Source organism: Podarcis bocagei (genome assembly GCF_964188305.1).
Source record: "Podarcis bocagei genome assembly, chromosome: Z".
Lineage (NCBI taxonomy): Eukaryota > Metazoa > Chordata > Lepidosauria > Squamata > Lacertidae > Podarcis > Podarcis bocagei.
Window position 1 is genome coordinate 35,666,697 of NC_138140.1, and position 15,947 is coordinate 35,682,643.

At 45.6% G+C, this 15,947-nt stretch overlaps 1 protein-coding gene across 5 annotated transcripts in view; it reads right to left on the reverse strand.

Annotated features, from left to right (window-relative positions):
* The window catches only part of LOC308578872 (uncharacterized protein), a 22,022-nt gene continuing 6,075 nt past the window's right edge, over positions 1–15,947 (reverse strand). For 3 of the 5 annotated variants that reach the window (XM_081179497.1, XM_081179496.1, XM_081179499.1), the window contains exons 2-4: positions 2,327–2,459; positions 1,432–1,625; positions 1–705 (exon numbers count right to left, since the gene is read on the reverse strand). In XM_081179497.1, coding sequence (XP_081035623.1) covers positions 371–705; positions 1,432–1,625; positions 2,327–2,454 — 657 coding nt within the window. In that variant the 5' untranslated portion in view covers positions 2,455–2,459 and the 3' untranslated portion in view covers positions 1–370. Of the gene's footprint in view, positions 706–1,431; positions 1,626–2,326; positions 2,460–6,896; positions 7,233–8,133; positions 8,631–15,947 lie in introns of those variants that run through there. The other 2 variants (XM_081179498.1, XM_081179495.1) reach the window with 2 other exon arrangements.

Consider the following 15,947-nt stretch of genomic DNA (forward strand, 5'->3'; position numbering starts at 1 on the left):
TTTTGCTAAACCGAACTTTTAATTGAAATTCAAGGAAGTAAACAAAATGACGGGAGAAGTAAGATAAACAAGGGGAGGAAGAAGAGGAAATGAGCCCTTTTCCCCTCAGTACTGCTCTGGTTCAGACATAGGATTGGTGTAGAAGCCATTTTCTATGCTGTCTTCAACACGCCATTTGGTTAGACATTTTTCAGAACGAAAGAACAGAGCATTCTATTAACAAGATGGATTAGGCTCCCATCACACTGATCTGCTGTTGAGAAACACCTAAATCATGAGCTCCATGCCTTAATTTTTCTTGCCTCGGGTATTCTTGCACCTGGCTTTACTGCCTCTGGGACGTTAGATGCCGTTAGGAGGCTCCATGCCTTCAGGCACTATTACTTGGGGGTTCTCTTTCTTGAGATCTCCTGCGTCTGCGCTTCACGCCTCTAGGGGGCTCCCTATCTTCCTCTTCCCTCTCTCTGGGCTCCATGCCTTGATTTTTCTTGTCTTTGGACTTTTTGCGCTTGGGTTCCCTCCTTCTCTGGGGTTCGATGCCCTGAGGAGGCGCCATGCCTCTAGGTGCTATCCCTGGAGCTTCCATGCCTCCACGTCCCATGCCTTGACGTCCCATGCCTTGACGTCCCATGCCTTGACGTCCCATGCCTCGACGTCCCATGCCTCTGCGCTGTGGACCTCTAGGGGGCTCCCTTCCTCCTCTACCTGCATTAAAGACCATCACACACACAAAAGCAGCACATTTGATAGATGGAGAAGCAAAAGTGGGAGTTACTTGCCCATGACCATGCAAGGAACCCATGCCATACATGCATAGAGAAGCTTTGAAAGAAGCTTTATGTGTTTCAGACAGAAGGGGGCTCAAGGCAATATGTGTCAGAGTGCAGAGACGCATTGCGTCGCACACCCCTGGAAGCACAATATGTGGTGCTGATTGTGAGGGCAGCCTCAACTGCCAAAGAAAGGTGACAGGGACTGAGCCAAGGGCACAGAGGGAATGGTTTGGATCCCTTTGTCCTCCTATAAGGTCCACGCCCCCCCCCCACATTGCATCATGTTTAAGGAACATAATAATCATTGCCTAAGATCTCACAAGGCCTCATCTCCAAGAGGCAACTCAATCAGAATTGTCATTTTATGTCTCTTATTTGTCAAGACTTTATAATTTGGCACTTCTGAACAGGTATCTATTTCTTTTAGATCCAATTATTAAGAAGAATGCTTCCATCCTGTCCCATGTTATAGCTTTTGAGGTGACTATATCATTTGACTTCCAGAGAATTTGCTGCTCTGCTAAGACATTGCAACAGATAACAATAGGAATAAGAGTTATCCTTTTCCTTATGGATATCTTTCCATTTTAATTTATTGTGCTGTGATATATACCACTTAAATCAATGTCCTTTCTCATTTAAACCTGAAGCCTCTTACCTCGGAAATTGATCAAGGGCGCTTGTGGCTCTCCCATCACTCCACCTTGCATTTCGCGGGGCTGTCCCATCAAAGGCATCTGCTGTCTTATCATTCCGCCTCTCATTCGTGGTCTACGTATTTGACGATCAGGCACCCGGGGCACTTGGGGGCCCAAAAAACGAATCTGCTGGATCATTTCCCAAAGATTATACCTGCAGGTAAGGGAGGTGGGGGAAGAAGACATCAGAATACAGATTCAGTTCTTTCAGACAACAAACAAGGTGGCCAATCACGGCATGGCTTCTACTGCTTTCAGGCAGCAAGGACAGAAATAACTGCCATGAACTGGGAACCCACAGCTCTGCGCCCGTGGCCATGTGTTGAGTCTCCAGAACTCTCATTTGCCTGGAAAGATACTGAACTGTGGCAAAGTACAACAGAGGCTCTGGAATGGCACTGCACACCCTAGCTGGCCATTGGCTCTTCCCAGACAGGATGGGCTAGAAAACGGCTCCCTCTTTGGGTTAGGGGCTTTGCCTAAGCAACAACAATTGCTCTTGGCTCTGGTGTGCTTCAATGTGTCCTTTGGCTCTGACCCTCTGGCACCACAACTGGCTCCCCTCTAACACCTGCTTAAGCCTAAGCCCTGGCATCAGGAGAGCGTATTGAAGCCCTCCCTGCTTTGCAAGTCTGATGGCCCATTAAACACAGAACCAGGCCTCATAAAGGCTTGCACATATACCTTCACTCCCTGCAGCTACAACAATGAAAGGGTGGGGGAGGTGAGGAGGAAGAGCTACTGCTACTTCCTACCAGAATTTTTAGAAATTCTGCAAGCATTCTAAGCCTACTGAGAACATACAATTATTCCTTCTTAACACCAGTTCTACCAGTTCCAGCTCATTCTGCCTACCTTCCATAGGCTGACCGTTGCATAGACGCCCCAAATGGAAGATTTGGGTAATATACGGGAAGGCCTGGAGCGGATACTGTGCTAGCTTCCATTGGGTGGATTTGGTCGGATTCCTGTGTATCTGGCATGGTCACTGTCAGGAAGGCAAAAGGCAGAGAAAGTGAAAATCTACGGAGAGACAGTCTCAAGACTGATGGCACGGCACTATTCCAGTTAAAGTGCATCGCCTCTGGAAAAACCAGGACACCCTGAAAGTTGTTGAGGTTTGAATACCTCGGTGGAATACCTCGGTGGAAAAGAAAATAATCTGGGACGCGAGTAAAGCTGTTATGAGAGGGTTCCTGATACAACAGAACACTATTAAGAAAAAACTCTGGAATGGTAAAAAGGACAAGATTTTGGACAAAATAAGAGATGGAGAGAAAAAGCTGAGACTAAATCCAAAATCAAAAGAAGTTTTAAGAGAAATAAAATTCTACCAAACACAATATACGAAATTGATAAACCAAGAAATTGAATGGAAAATTAAACAGATGAAACAAAGATCATTTGAATCGGCAAACAAATGTGGGAAGCTGCTGGCATGGCAGCTGAAAAAGAGACAAAAATTGAACTTTGTTACCAATCTGGAGGTCGAAGGTGAATGTATTCAGAAACCAGAAGAGATTAGAAAGTGTTTCCAGAGATATTTTAAAAAACTCTATACCCAAGGACCCCAAGCAGAGATAGAAATAAATAACTTCTTAAAAAGTCATGGCCTTCAAAAGCTAACACAAGACAAACAAACAGCCCTGAACTATAAAATAACACAACAGGAAATTGAAAGTGCCATTCAGAACATGCAAACAGGCAAATCCCCAGGCCCAGACGGACTTACCTCCAAATACTATAAGACACTGAAGGAATATTTGATACACCCACTAATGGAGGTATGTAATCAGATTTTGGAAGGGAGGGGGGCACCAGAATCGTGGAAAGAGGCATTCATCACCCTGATACCAAAATTGGAATCTGAAAAGACTCAACTTAAGAATTATCGTCCCATCTCACTCCTAAATGTGGATTACAAAATTTTTGCTGATATTTTAGCAAACAGACTGAAAAAAGTTTTGAATGAAGTAATTCATAAGGACCAAGCAGGCTTTCTCCCTGGTAGACATTTGTCTGATAACACTAGGAATATTATTGATGTCTTGGAGTTACTACAGACAAATATGAACACGAAAGCAGCTTTGATTTTTATAGACGCGGAGAAGGCCTTTGACAATATATCTTGGGAATTTATGAAGAAAAATTTGGAAGGGATGGGAGTGGGAAGGGCGTTTCAAAATGGTATCGAAGCAATCTATTCAGAACAAAAGGCTAAATTGATAGTAAACAGTGTGGTGACAGAGGAGTTTAAAATTGAAAAAGGGACACGACAGGGGTGCCCCCTATCACCCTTGTTATTTATTTCTGTCCTGGAGGTGTTGCTGAATTTGATTAGGAGGGATCAGCTGGTGGAAGGAATACAGGTCGGAGAAAAACAATACAAATTGAAGGCCTTTGCAGATGACTTGGTTTTGACATTACAGGAGCCAGAAGCCAGCACAAAAAGAGCTTTAGAACTAATTTCTGAGTTTGGTCGGGTGGCGGGATTCAAGTTGAACAAACAAAAAACTAAGGTTTTGGCAAAAGACTTGACACCTTCAGAAATAGACGGGTTCCAGAAGGAAACAGAATTAAATGTGGTTACAAAAGTGAAATACCTGGGGGTTAACTTGACTGGGAGAAATTTGAATTTATTTAAAGATAATTATGAAAAATGCTGGTCGGAAATTAAAAAGGACTTAGAAACTTGGTCAAGATTGAAACTTTCCTTGTTGGGAAGAATTGCAGCAGTTAAGATGAATGTATTGCCAAGAATGTTGTTTCTGTTTCAAACCCTCCAGATCGTGGACAGAGTGGAATGTTTTGGAAAGTGGCAGAGGGATATCACGAAGTTTGTCTGGCAGGGCAAAAAGCCCCGAATAAAATTTAAGATACTAACAGATGCAAAGGAAAGAGGGGGGTTTGCCCTGCCGGACTTAAGATTGTATTATGAAGCTGCATCCTTCTGCTGGATGAAGGATTGGTTTCTGTTAGAAAACACTGATGTCCTAGATCTGGAAGGGCATAGTAATGCTTTTGGGTGGCATGCATATTTGTGGTACGACAAGGTAAAGCTTCATAAACTGTTTAAAAACCATATTGTCAGGAAAGCACTATTCATTGTCTGGACTAAATATAAGGACTTACTTGAAAGTAAGACCCCGAGGTGGTTATCACCGACGGAGGCTAAAGCCATTAAACTACGTAACATGGGGAGTGGCTGGGCAAAATACTGTGAGTTAATTGAAAGAGATGGTGATACTTGGAGGTTGCAGAGCTTCGAAAAATTGAAGGGAAAGGTGCGAGACTGGTTTCATTATGCCCAAATTCTAGAGGTGTTTAAAAAGGATAAAAAATTGGTTTCCAGGTGGAAAAATCAAAACTAGAGACAGAACTACTTGAACCTAAGACGAAAGTGCTTTCAAGAATGTATAACTTGTTGCTTAAATGGAATACTCAAGACGAGACAGTTAAATCAGCTATGATAAAATGGGCTCAGGACATTGGGTACAACATTATGTCTGAAGACTGGGAAAGGTTATGGACCACCGGTATGAAATTCACGGCATGTAGTGCCTTAAAAGAAAACATTATGAAAATGGTATACAGGTGGTACATGACCCCAGTCAAACTTGCAAAGATATACCATCGGTCTGACAATAAATGTTGGAAATGTAAGGAGGCTGAAGGAACATTCTTTCACCTCTGGTGGACATGCCCGAGGGTGAAGGCTTTTTGGGAAATGATTTATAATGAGTTGAAAAAGGTGTTTAGGTACACCTTTCACAAGAAACCAGAGGCCTTCCTCCTGGGCATTGTGGGCCAGAGAGTGTCAAAGAAAGATAGAACTTTCTTTTTATATGCAACTACAGCAGCAAGAATCCTTATAGCTAAACATTGGAAGGCACAGGAGTTACCCACGCTGGAAGAGTGGCATTCGCAGCTGATGGACTACATGGAACTAGCCGAAATGACAGGCAGAATCCGAGATCTGGGAGAAGAGGAAGTGGAAGAGGACTGGAAAAAATTTAAGGACTATCTACAAAAACACTATAAGTTATATGAATGTTGAGAATTTGCTAAGCCTTTGGAAAAAACAAGCTTCAGTATTGAGATTGGTAAATGATGGAAACCAAGTTATGATCTAGAAAAGTATAAATTGCAGACTATATAACCAAATGAAAACACAAAAACATATGAAATAAGGTATTAATTTGCTGTTTATTTTTATTGTAAAGAAAGCAGGGGATGGAGGACGTGGGGAAGTCTGGTTGATCATGAAAATTGATTTGAAAAAGTGAACTTTCTTTTATAATTTCTTTTTTCTTTCTGTAAAACCGCTTTTGTTGTGTTACTGACGATGTATTCCGACCTTGGAAAAAAAAGCAATAAAAAAAAATTATTATAAAATAAAATGAAAGTTGTTGAGGTGTTTTTTAAGGAAGACACCCAAAATATTGAGTCTTTCTTAAGAAAACCACCGTTTAACAAAAATGCCAAAAAAAACACAAATTTTTTTGATGGACTTACTTGCCTAAGATCCAGGACAAAGTGCCGCCTTTTGGAAATTCCCCCTGGATGTCAATTCCGCCTTTGTTATATATACCGTATTTTTTGCACCATAACACTCACTTTTTTCCTCCTAGAAAGTAAGGGGAAATGTCTGTGCGTGTTATGGAGGGAATGCCTACGGGTGGCATGCCTACGGATTTTCCTCCTCTAAAAACTATGTGCGTGTTATGGTCGGGTGCGTGTTATAGAGAGAAAAGTACGGTATTTTTGAAACTATTTTTATTTGATTTTACAAATATAAAATTATAACATTCCAAATGAATATCCATATGTAGAGATTACTCTGAATCTCGTGACTGCCCCCCCCATGGGTCCTATTATCAACATTTACAACTGCCTATTATTCCATAGTCTTTATTTTATGTCAATCCAAATTATCCATGGTACCTGTTACTTTACAAGTGAGATTAAAATCCTGCTAATGTTTCCATCTGCTTGCAGATATGTTATAATTTTTTCTCATTCTTTTTAAAAAAGTTTTTTTCCCTATTGGTTCCTGAATTTTACAGTCAGCTTTGCCATTTCAGCATTGTCCATCTGCTTAGCTTACTATTCCTCTCTGATAGGGACTTTGTCTTCCTTCCACCTCCAAGCTAGTAACACCCAAGCGGGTGTGTTCTGTACATAAAGAGTCTTTTCTGCTCCTTTGTGATGTCAGTACTGTACCTATGATTTCTAATAAGAAAGCTTTTGGTTTTTTTATCAAAGGTTCTTTTAAACATTTTTTTTCATTTCATCATATATCATCTCCCAGAAAACTTTTATTACCTTACACGTCCAGCACATATGATAAAAGGTACCTACTTTTTCTTTACGTTTCCAGCAGGTATTTGATTTGTACTTGTTCTATACATTTTTGCTAACTTACTAGGAGTCAGATACCACCAGAACATCATTTTCATATAATTTTCTTTCAGCGTGCAACAGGCCGCGAATTTCAAGTCTGTTTTGCATAACCTTTCCCAATCAGCCATCTGAATGTTATGTCCGAAATCCTTTGCCCATCAATTCCGCCTTTTAAATCCCAGTCATGTCCAGGAAAATCCGGGCGAATGGCAGCCCAAGCCTGAGAAGCAACACACACTGTGCTAAGTCAGGCTGCAAAGGGGTGGTGTGTGTTTCACATGACTGTTATTTCGTATCCCCAAACCCACAAATACAGTAATCATAAAACCCCTACATTAATGTCCCCCAACAGCAAACAACTCAATATGGCTAACCTAACCCAACAACCTATCCCCCACCCTTCACTGCCACCCACACATACAAACAAGCCACACTGCAATCACCTGAATGCAACCAGCCAAGCTCAACCCCTTAATCTCTTGCATTATCAATAAAAATAAATAAATACATACATAAACAAAAGAACTCCCCACATGATGCTGACACAAACCCCTACACTAATAAAAGGCAACAGAGCAATAACCCCATCTCTTCCCCAACTGAAAGATGTCTATGACAAAGGTCTCTCGCACCAACTGTAAACAAACAGCAAAAAAGACTATGAAATGAAAGTGGAGACAACAGATGTACCATTCACTGTTGAGCTATTTGTTTTGTAACACTTCTGACACCTTACTCAGCAACACATGAGAACCGCTCAATGCTATTCTGCAAACACACATCTCCCCAATAAGCCCAGCAACCTCCATCCCTCTCTCATAAAGCTACAGTCCCCCCCCCTCATTATTTATTGTAAGTAATAAATATTAGTTGAACATTTAACATTCAATCAATCAACCTAGGACTTCCCCTCCATGGTTTCCCCAAAGTTCCAATTCTTACTGCATATTATAATTGTTCTACACTTTAGTTTCTTCACAAAATGAATGCCACTGAGTCATTATTATTAGACTTTATATACCGCCCTGTACTCTGAGGTCTCAGGGCAGTTCACAGAACAAAATCTAAATCCAGAAGCACCATATATATATAATCAAAATAAAAACAACAACCCAATAACATCTCCCCCCCCCAAAAAAAAAGAACCACATTTAAAAAGGGCATAGGATGTCAAACAATCAGCCAAAAGCCTGGCTAAAATGGAACGTTTAAAAAGTTTGAGGACTCCTGCCTTTGAGATTTTAACTGCATCTCTCTACCTTGGTTGCGGCCAGCCCAGTTCCCCGTTCCAAGTCTCGAATCTTGCCAACGCTCACCAGTGCTCCAGTATCCTGCCTTCTCCACCGAAAACTCTTGAGAAATGTTAGGTTCCCTTACTGGAGGTTAATAATACTGAGGTAATGAATCAACTGCAATTATCCTGCAATGTGAGCAGCCTCAACGAAAAAGACGCAACGAAACATGATTGGCTGCATTTCCAGCTCCTGTTATCTCCAAATGTTCTGTTATCTGCAACACAGCTTCTTCACTCCCTTTCAAGGATTTCCTTGGCTTTGCTTTTATTCCACCTAACTTTTTTTCTTCAATACATCGTTACTAAACAATTAAGCTACTCTGGTGCCTTCCAGTTGCTCTGGGTGACAAAATTGGGGGAAAGGAGGAATGTAAAGAGCATCACCTGGCTATGGATGTTCCAAGATACAGGCATGTCCAGAAGAAACACTGCCCAGGAAACTATTGCTTATTTTATTTGCATTCAAGTTGATATCCTGTCCTACCTCCAAAATGTTCATGGTTTTCTCCCACCCACCCAGCCCCATTTTACTTGCACAACACCACTTGTGAGGCAGTTTAGGACAAGAGATAGCAAGTGGTCCAAGTTAACCCAGGGAGCTTCATGGCTGAATTTGAACCTGGATCTCCTTAGTCCCAGCCACGACAGTACACTGGCTTTCAATTAGTCCTGTCATAAATTTCAATGGGTCTACTCTGAGTAGGACTACCATGAGATACAATCTTGGCTTTCGTTCTTTCTTTTTAATTGATTTTTATTGAGGGTTTTTCCCCCAACAAACAATTACACATTTCGCTTGCATCCAATATATAGTCTGTTACATCTTTATTACCGTATTTTTCGCCCCATAAGACGCACCGGCCCATAAGACGCACCTAGATTTTAGGGGGGGAAATAAAGGGAAAAAAATTTATTTCCCCCCCAGGTGCGCTGCGCTAATCCAGAAGCTTGGGGCAAGCTGAGGTCAGCGCGCCCCAAGCTTCTGCGTGCCGGCAAGCAGTCCGCTGCCGCCCCAAGCCTCCCGCACCCGGCAGGAGGTCCCGCTGGGTGCGCAAGGCTTGGGGTGGCAGCGGACTGCTTGCGCGCACCTAGAAGCTTGGGGCGTGCTGAGCTCAGCACGCCCCAAGCTTCTGCATGCCGGCAAGCAGTCCGCTGCCGCCCCAAGCCTCCCGCACCCAGCAGGAGGTCCCGCCGGGTGCGCAAGGCTTGGGGCGGCAGCGGACTGCTTGCGCGCACCTAGAAGCTTGGGGCGTGCTGAGCTCAGCACGCCCCAAGCTTCTGCATGCCGGCAAGCAGTCCGCTGCCGCCCCAAGCCTCCCGCACCCGGCAGGAGGTCCCGCTGGGTGCGCGAGGCTTGGGGCGGCAGCGGACTGCTTGCGCGCACCTAGAAGCTTGGGGCCAGCGGGACCTCCTGCCGGGTGCGGGAGGCTTGGGGCGGCAGCGGACTGCTTGCGCGCACCGAGAAGCTTGGGGCGGGCTGAGCTCAGCTGGCCCCAAGCTTCTAGGTGCGCGCAAGCAGTCCGCTGCCGCCCCAAGCCTCGCGCACCCAGCGGGACCTCCTGCCGGGTGCGGGAGGCTTGGGGCGGCAGCGGACTGCTTGCGCGCACCGAGAAGCTTGGGGCGGGCTGAGCTCAGCTGGCCCCAAGCTTCTCGGTGCGCGCAAGCAGTCCGCTGCCGCCCCAAGCCTTGCGCACCCGGTGGGACCTCCTGCCGGGTGCGCGAGGCTTGCAGACACTCGCCCGAAGCAGGGGGAGCCCTCCAGAGGGCTCCCCGTGCTTCGGGCGACAGGCTGCCGCCCCAAGCCTCGCGCACCCGGTCGGACCTCCTGCCGGGCGCGCGAGGCTTGCAGGCATTCGCCCCATAAGACGCACCCCGATTTCCCCTTCATTTTTGGAGGGGAAAAAGTGCGTCTTATGGGGCGAAAAATACGGTAACTTTACTACACCCATGGCTTCCCATCACCTCACGACAGCACCCTCTACTTACATGTCATTTTCTATTGTGTTGTAAACCATGTTTTCACTCTTACATAAAATAAATAGCTTTCCTATCTGAATTTTAGCTTTGTGAAACTTAATACATATCAGAGGTTTTACTTTGGAACAATGTTTTATCATATATTCTACACTTTCCCATTCTTTTCTAAGTTTCTGGTTTGATTGTTGTCTAATAGTTGCTGTCATTTTAACCAATTCTATTAACTCACATACCACATACTTTTGCCATTCTACCTTTGATGGAACCATTTCCCCTTTCAAGTTTTTTTTTTTTTCTTCTTCTCCAAGTTCTTAGCAATTATGGTAATATTCTGGCGGCAGCAGTGGCATAAAGGAACACCTTTTTCTTGTCATTGGGGATGTTAATTGTTAAAATAACTACCGTATTTTTCGCACCATAGGGCGCACCGGACCATAGGGCGCACCCAGTTTTTAGGGGGGGAATTCAAGAAAAAAAATCTTCCCCCCCCCCGCAGCCCCAAAGAGCAGCGTACAGGCTGCACACAACCTCTCCCTGCCGGAGGGGTTGCGTGCAGCTATGGATCAAGCCAAGGCAGCGAGAGGGATGGATCCTGCTCGCTGTTTTGGCTTCCCCTAGCCCCGTGCAGCCTCTCCCTCCCGGGAGAGGCTGCGTGGGGCTAAAGAATCCATAGCCCCGTGCAGCCTCTCCTTGGCAGAGGGGTTGCGCGCAGCTATGGAGGAAGCCAAGGCAGCGAGCGGGATGGATCCCGCTCGCTGTTTTGGCTTCCCCTTTAGCCCCGTGCAGCCTCTCCTTGGCGGAGGGGCTGCACAGGGCTTTCCTGGCTTTACTGGGAGGTGGGGGGATTCCCTCACCTCTCCCAAAAGCCCGCAGAAGCCGTGCAAACCCTTTAAAGAGATCGCGGCTTCTCCTGGCTTTCCTGGGAGGTGGGGGGATTCCCCCGCCTCCCGCAAAACCGGCAGAAGCCGCGCGCCATTTAAAAGGGCTGCACGGCTTCTCCTGGATTTCCTGGGAGGCGGGGGGATTCCCCCGCCTCCCGCAAAACCGGCAGAAGCCGCGCGCCTTTTAAAAGGGCTGCACGGCTTCTCCTGGATTTCCTGGGAGGTGGGGGGATTCCCCCGCCTCCCGCGAAACCGGCAGAAGCCGCGCACCTTTTAAAAGGGCTGCACGGCTTCTCCTGGATTTCCTGGGAGGTGGGGGGATTCCCCCGCCTCCCGCGAAACCGGCAGAAGCCGCGCGCCTTTTAAAAGGGCTGCACGGCTTCTCCTGGCTTTCCTGGGAGGCGGGGGGATTCCCCCGCCTCCCGCAAAACCAGGCTCCCCCCCGCCAGCCTTCTAACCATGTCGGGGGACAGCGGGAATGGTGCGCTGCGCCCCTGCCGCTGTCTCCCGAGTTTGCGGGGCTGGCGACGGGGAGGAGCAGGCTTCTCCCCCCGCCAGCCTTCTAGCCAAGTCGGGGGACAGCGGGAATGGCGCGCTGCGCCTCTCCCGCTGTCTCCCGAGTTTGCGGGGCTGGTGACGGGGAGGAGCAGGCTTCTCCCCCCGCCAGCCTTCTAACCAAGTCGGGGGACAGCGGGAATGGCGCGCTGCGCCTCTCCCGCTGTCTCCCGAGTTTGCGGGGCTGGCGACGGGGAGGAGCAGGCTTCTCCCCCGCCAGCCTTCTAACCAAGTCGGGGGACAGCGGGAAGGGCGCGCTGCGCCTCTCCCGCTGTCCCCCGAGCTTGTGGGGCTGGCGGTGGGGCTCTCCTGAAGCCTGGAGAGCGAGAGGGGTTAGTGCGCACCGACCCCTCTCGCTCTCCAGGCTTCAGCGAAAGCCTGCATTCGCACCATAGGACGCACACACATTTCCCCTTCATTTTTGGAGGGGAAAAAGTGCGTCCTATAGTGCGAAAAATACGGTAATAAAAATGCTTCCGATTTTTTCTCAAACGTTATTTTGAACATCTTTTTAAGTTCATCATACACCATATTCCAAAACCTTTTGATCTTCTCACATCCCCACCACATCGTACCTTCCCCTATCTTGCATCTCCAGCAAGTATTGGTTTTTAGTTTGTAGATTTTAGCTAATTTACCTGGGGTCATGTACACCTGTACATCATCTTCAGGAGATTTTCTCTTATTGTGCAACAGGCTGTGAATCTTATATCTTTTTTCCACAGTTTTTCCCATTCATCTGGATGGGGTGTCCGACATCTTGGGTCCACTTTACCATCACCTCTTTTACTTACCGTATTTTTCGTCCCATAGGACGCTCCGTCCCATAGGACGCACCTAGTTTTTTGGGGGGGAATAAAGGGGGGGAAATTCCTTTATTTTCCCCCCCAAACCAGGTCGGGGAACAGCGGGATGGCGGCACTGCGCCTCCCCTCTGTCCCCCGAGCTTGTAGGGCTGGCTGGTGTCTGCCCGAAGCGCGGGGCGCTCTACTTCAGTGCGCCCCGTGCAGCAGGCTGCTATCCGCAGCCTAGGGAGCCCTGCGGGCACTCCCGCAGGGCTCCCCAGGCTGCGGATGTCTGCCCGGTGCGAGGGGTGCTCTGCTTCAGGGCGCCCCTGCGGGAACTCCCGCGGGCTCCCCAGGCTTGCTGATAGCTTCCTGAAGCCTGGAGAGCGACCCCAGGTAAATTAGCTAAAATCTACAAACTAAAAACCAATACTTGCTGGAGATGCAAGATAGGGGAAGGTACGATGTGGTGGGGATGTGAGAAGATCAAAAGGTTTTGGAATATGGTGTATGATGAACTTAAAAAGATGTTCAAAATAACGTTTGAGAAAAAATCGGAAGCATTTTTATTACCGTATTTTTCGCACTATAGGACGCACTTTTTCCCCTCCAAAAATGAAGGGGAAATGTGTGTGCGTCCTATGGTGCGAATGCAGGCTTTCGCTGAAACCTGGAGAGCGAGAGGGGTCGGTGCGCACTAACCCCTCTCGCTCTCCAGGCTTCAGGAGAGCCCCACCGCCAGCCCCACAAGCTCGGGGGACAGCGGGAGAGGCGAGAGGGGTTGGTGCGCACCGACACCTCTCGCTCTCCAAGCTTCAGTGAAAGCCTGTATTTGCCCCATAGGACGCACACAGAATTCCCCTTCATTTTTGGAGGGGGAAAAGTGCATCCTATAGGGAGAAAAATGCGGTATCCTTTAATTCCCAATCCAACAACAAATCATATATTTTTGATAATAATTTCCTTGTATTTTGTAATAACTCTTTTTGTAATTTAGATTCTTCTTTTTCAAAACCCACCTTTTAATCTAATTTAAATACATCATTTGATTGGTGATATTATAGCCAATCGGTGCAGTGTTGTCTAATTTCTTGAAAAATTTTCAATTTTAATTGGTTATGTTCTTCTTTTATAGTTTGCTTATATGTATAGTTCTTTTCCATATTTTTCTTTTCTTTACAGAGATGGCATCCAAGGAAGACAGCCACCACGGTGTCTTGTGTTCTAACAAATCATTGTATTTTAGGTAAAGATAAAGGGACCCCTGACCATTAGGTCCAGTCATGACTGACTCTGGGGTTGCAGCACTCATCTCGCTTTATTGGCCGAGGGAGCCAGCGTACAACTTCCGGGTCATGTGGCCAGCATGACTAAGCTGCTTCTGACGAACAAGAGCAGCGCACGGAAACGCAGGAGCGGTACCTATTTATATACTTGCACTTGACGTGCTTTCAAACTGCTAGGTGGGCAGGAGCAGGGACCGAGCAACAGGAGCTCACCCCGTCGCGGGAATTCAAACCGCTGACCTTCTGATCGGCAAGTCCTAGGCTCTGTGGTTTAACCCACAGCGCCACCTGCGTCCCTTAAGTATATTAATAGTGAAATACAATTAAGAATTGCATTTTACCTAAGCTTTATACAGAGAAATCCAAATTACATGATTTTAAAACCCTTTATTAACTTAAACTTTCTTGTATCCTAGATACACATGCCAGCCATATCTTTCTTAACAGGGCAACACATTTTCCTCTCTGTTTTCATTCTAAGCACCAAGATAACAGAAAGGCATTGATTGTTGTGTCTGCAAGTCGGGTGCCATGCAGAGTTCTTGGAGAGAAGAATGTGGCCCAAGACCTCAGACTCCATTGCACTGGACAATTTTCCTGGCTGACTAGTACTGTACAAACTGGTCTGGGCAAGCTTTGAGATGCTTTTCAGAATAGTACACAAAACATATTGTTGTGAGCTTGGGGAGGTTAGTCTACAAGCATTAAAATCTAATGAAGAATTCCATTTGGTTTTTTAAAAAAACTGTTTTTAAAAATGTTTTTATTAAAGGTTTTTCCTGGGTTACAAAAATACATACATAATCTTTGTTTTCAGATAATAAAGTCCTTTCTACAGGTCAGTTATATTTTATGTGAAACATTAATATTGCAGACAGTATAAGGTTGGAGAAGAGAAATGGGGAGAGAAAACGGGGCAGAGAGAGGAGTAGTAAACTTTCATTCTTTTACATCCTGTATGTGCTAGGTTTTTGTGTCTTCATCATATGGGTAGGTTCTCTTTCTATATATTTATCATTGGTGATGAGAGAGATTTGTTGAATTAGCCAGGCAAGGGTCCCAAGTACCACCTAAGCATGGTTGCTAGTCTGACAAAGGAAGCTGCTCCGTGCTGGAGGGCGAATGAGTGGGCACCCCTTCCTCACCTAGCTAGTATGTAACCCGAGGTACCACTGTATGCTATGACGGCTGCCTGAATACTGTTAGCCCCAAAATGGAAAGAATAAGCAGTCCCAACCGAAGAAGATTGGCAAACCAAGTTAATGGACTATGCTGAAATGGCAAAATTAACTGGAAAGTTCAGAAATCAAGATAACAAGAAATTTAAAAAAGAATGGGAAATGTTTATTATGTACAGTGGTACCTCGGGTTACATATGCTTCAGGTTACAGACTCCGCTAACCCAGAAAAAGTGCTTCAGGTTAAGAACTTTGCTTCAGGATGAGAACAGAAATCGGGCTCCGGTGGTGTGGCGGCAGCAGGAGGCCCCATTAATTAAAGTGGTGCTTCAGGTTAAGAACAGTTTCAGATTAAGTACGGATCTCCGGAACGAATTAAGTACTTAACCCGAGGTACCACTGTATTTGCAAAGGTATTGTAAACAGATAAATACATTGGCAGGATTTTAAGAGTGCTTATTATTTTAGAAATAGTATAGGAAATCTGAGGTTAGTAAAATTTGGAGTAGAAATGATATGCAGCTGATAAGAAATTTAGGGAACCAGAAATGGGGGGTGGGGAGGGAAGCCATGGGATTCAGAGAATCCCACTTTATGGAAATGATATGGTTTTATGTATAATTTTCTTCGTTTATGGATGTTATTGCATTTGTTACTGTTTGTTTTTCACTTTTTTGTTTTTGTTACTTTTGTTGAAAACTTAATAAAAATACTACGAAAAGAAAAGAAAAATGAACCCCTTCACCCTCTCTCCCACCTGAAACCTCTCCAAACCTGAAACTGCTCCAAACCAATCATATCCCTCCCCCAGAACTCTGGCCAATCAGATGCCGTTGCCAGTCAACCGTTTGCAGTCAACCTTTTCTGTCACAAGGGTACGCATGGAGAACTGAATGAGCTCAAGGAACTAATGATAATCCACACCAAATAATTAATTTTGGTAGACCTACTGTTGTTGTTTTCCAAAAGGCACAACAGGGTAAGATGTTGGGATTTTGTGCTACAGGGAAGAATGCAGAACTTGTGGAAAGGCTGAAAACGTGTCACAGTGACTCTGAGTTGAAAACAGAAAGTAGAAAAGTAGAAGCATGCAAGACTGAAAAGAGTCTCCACAACC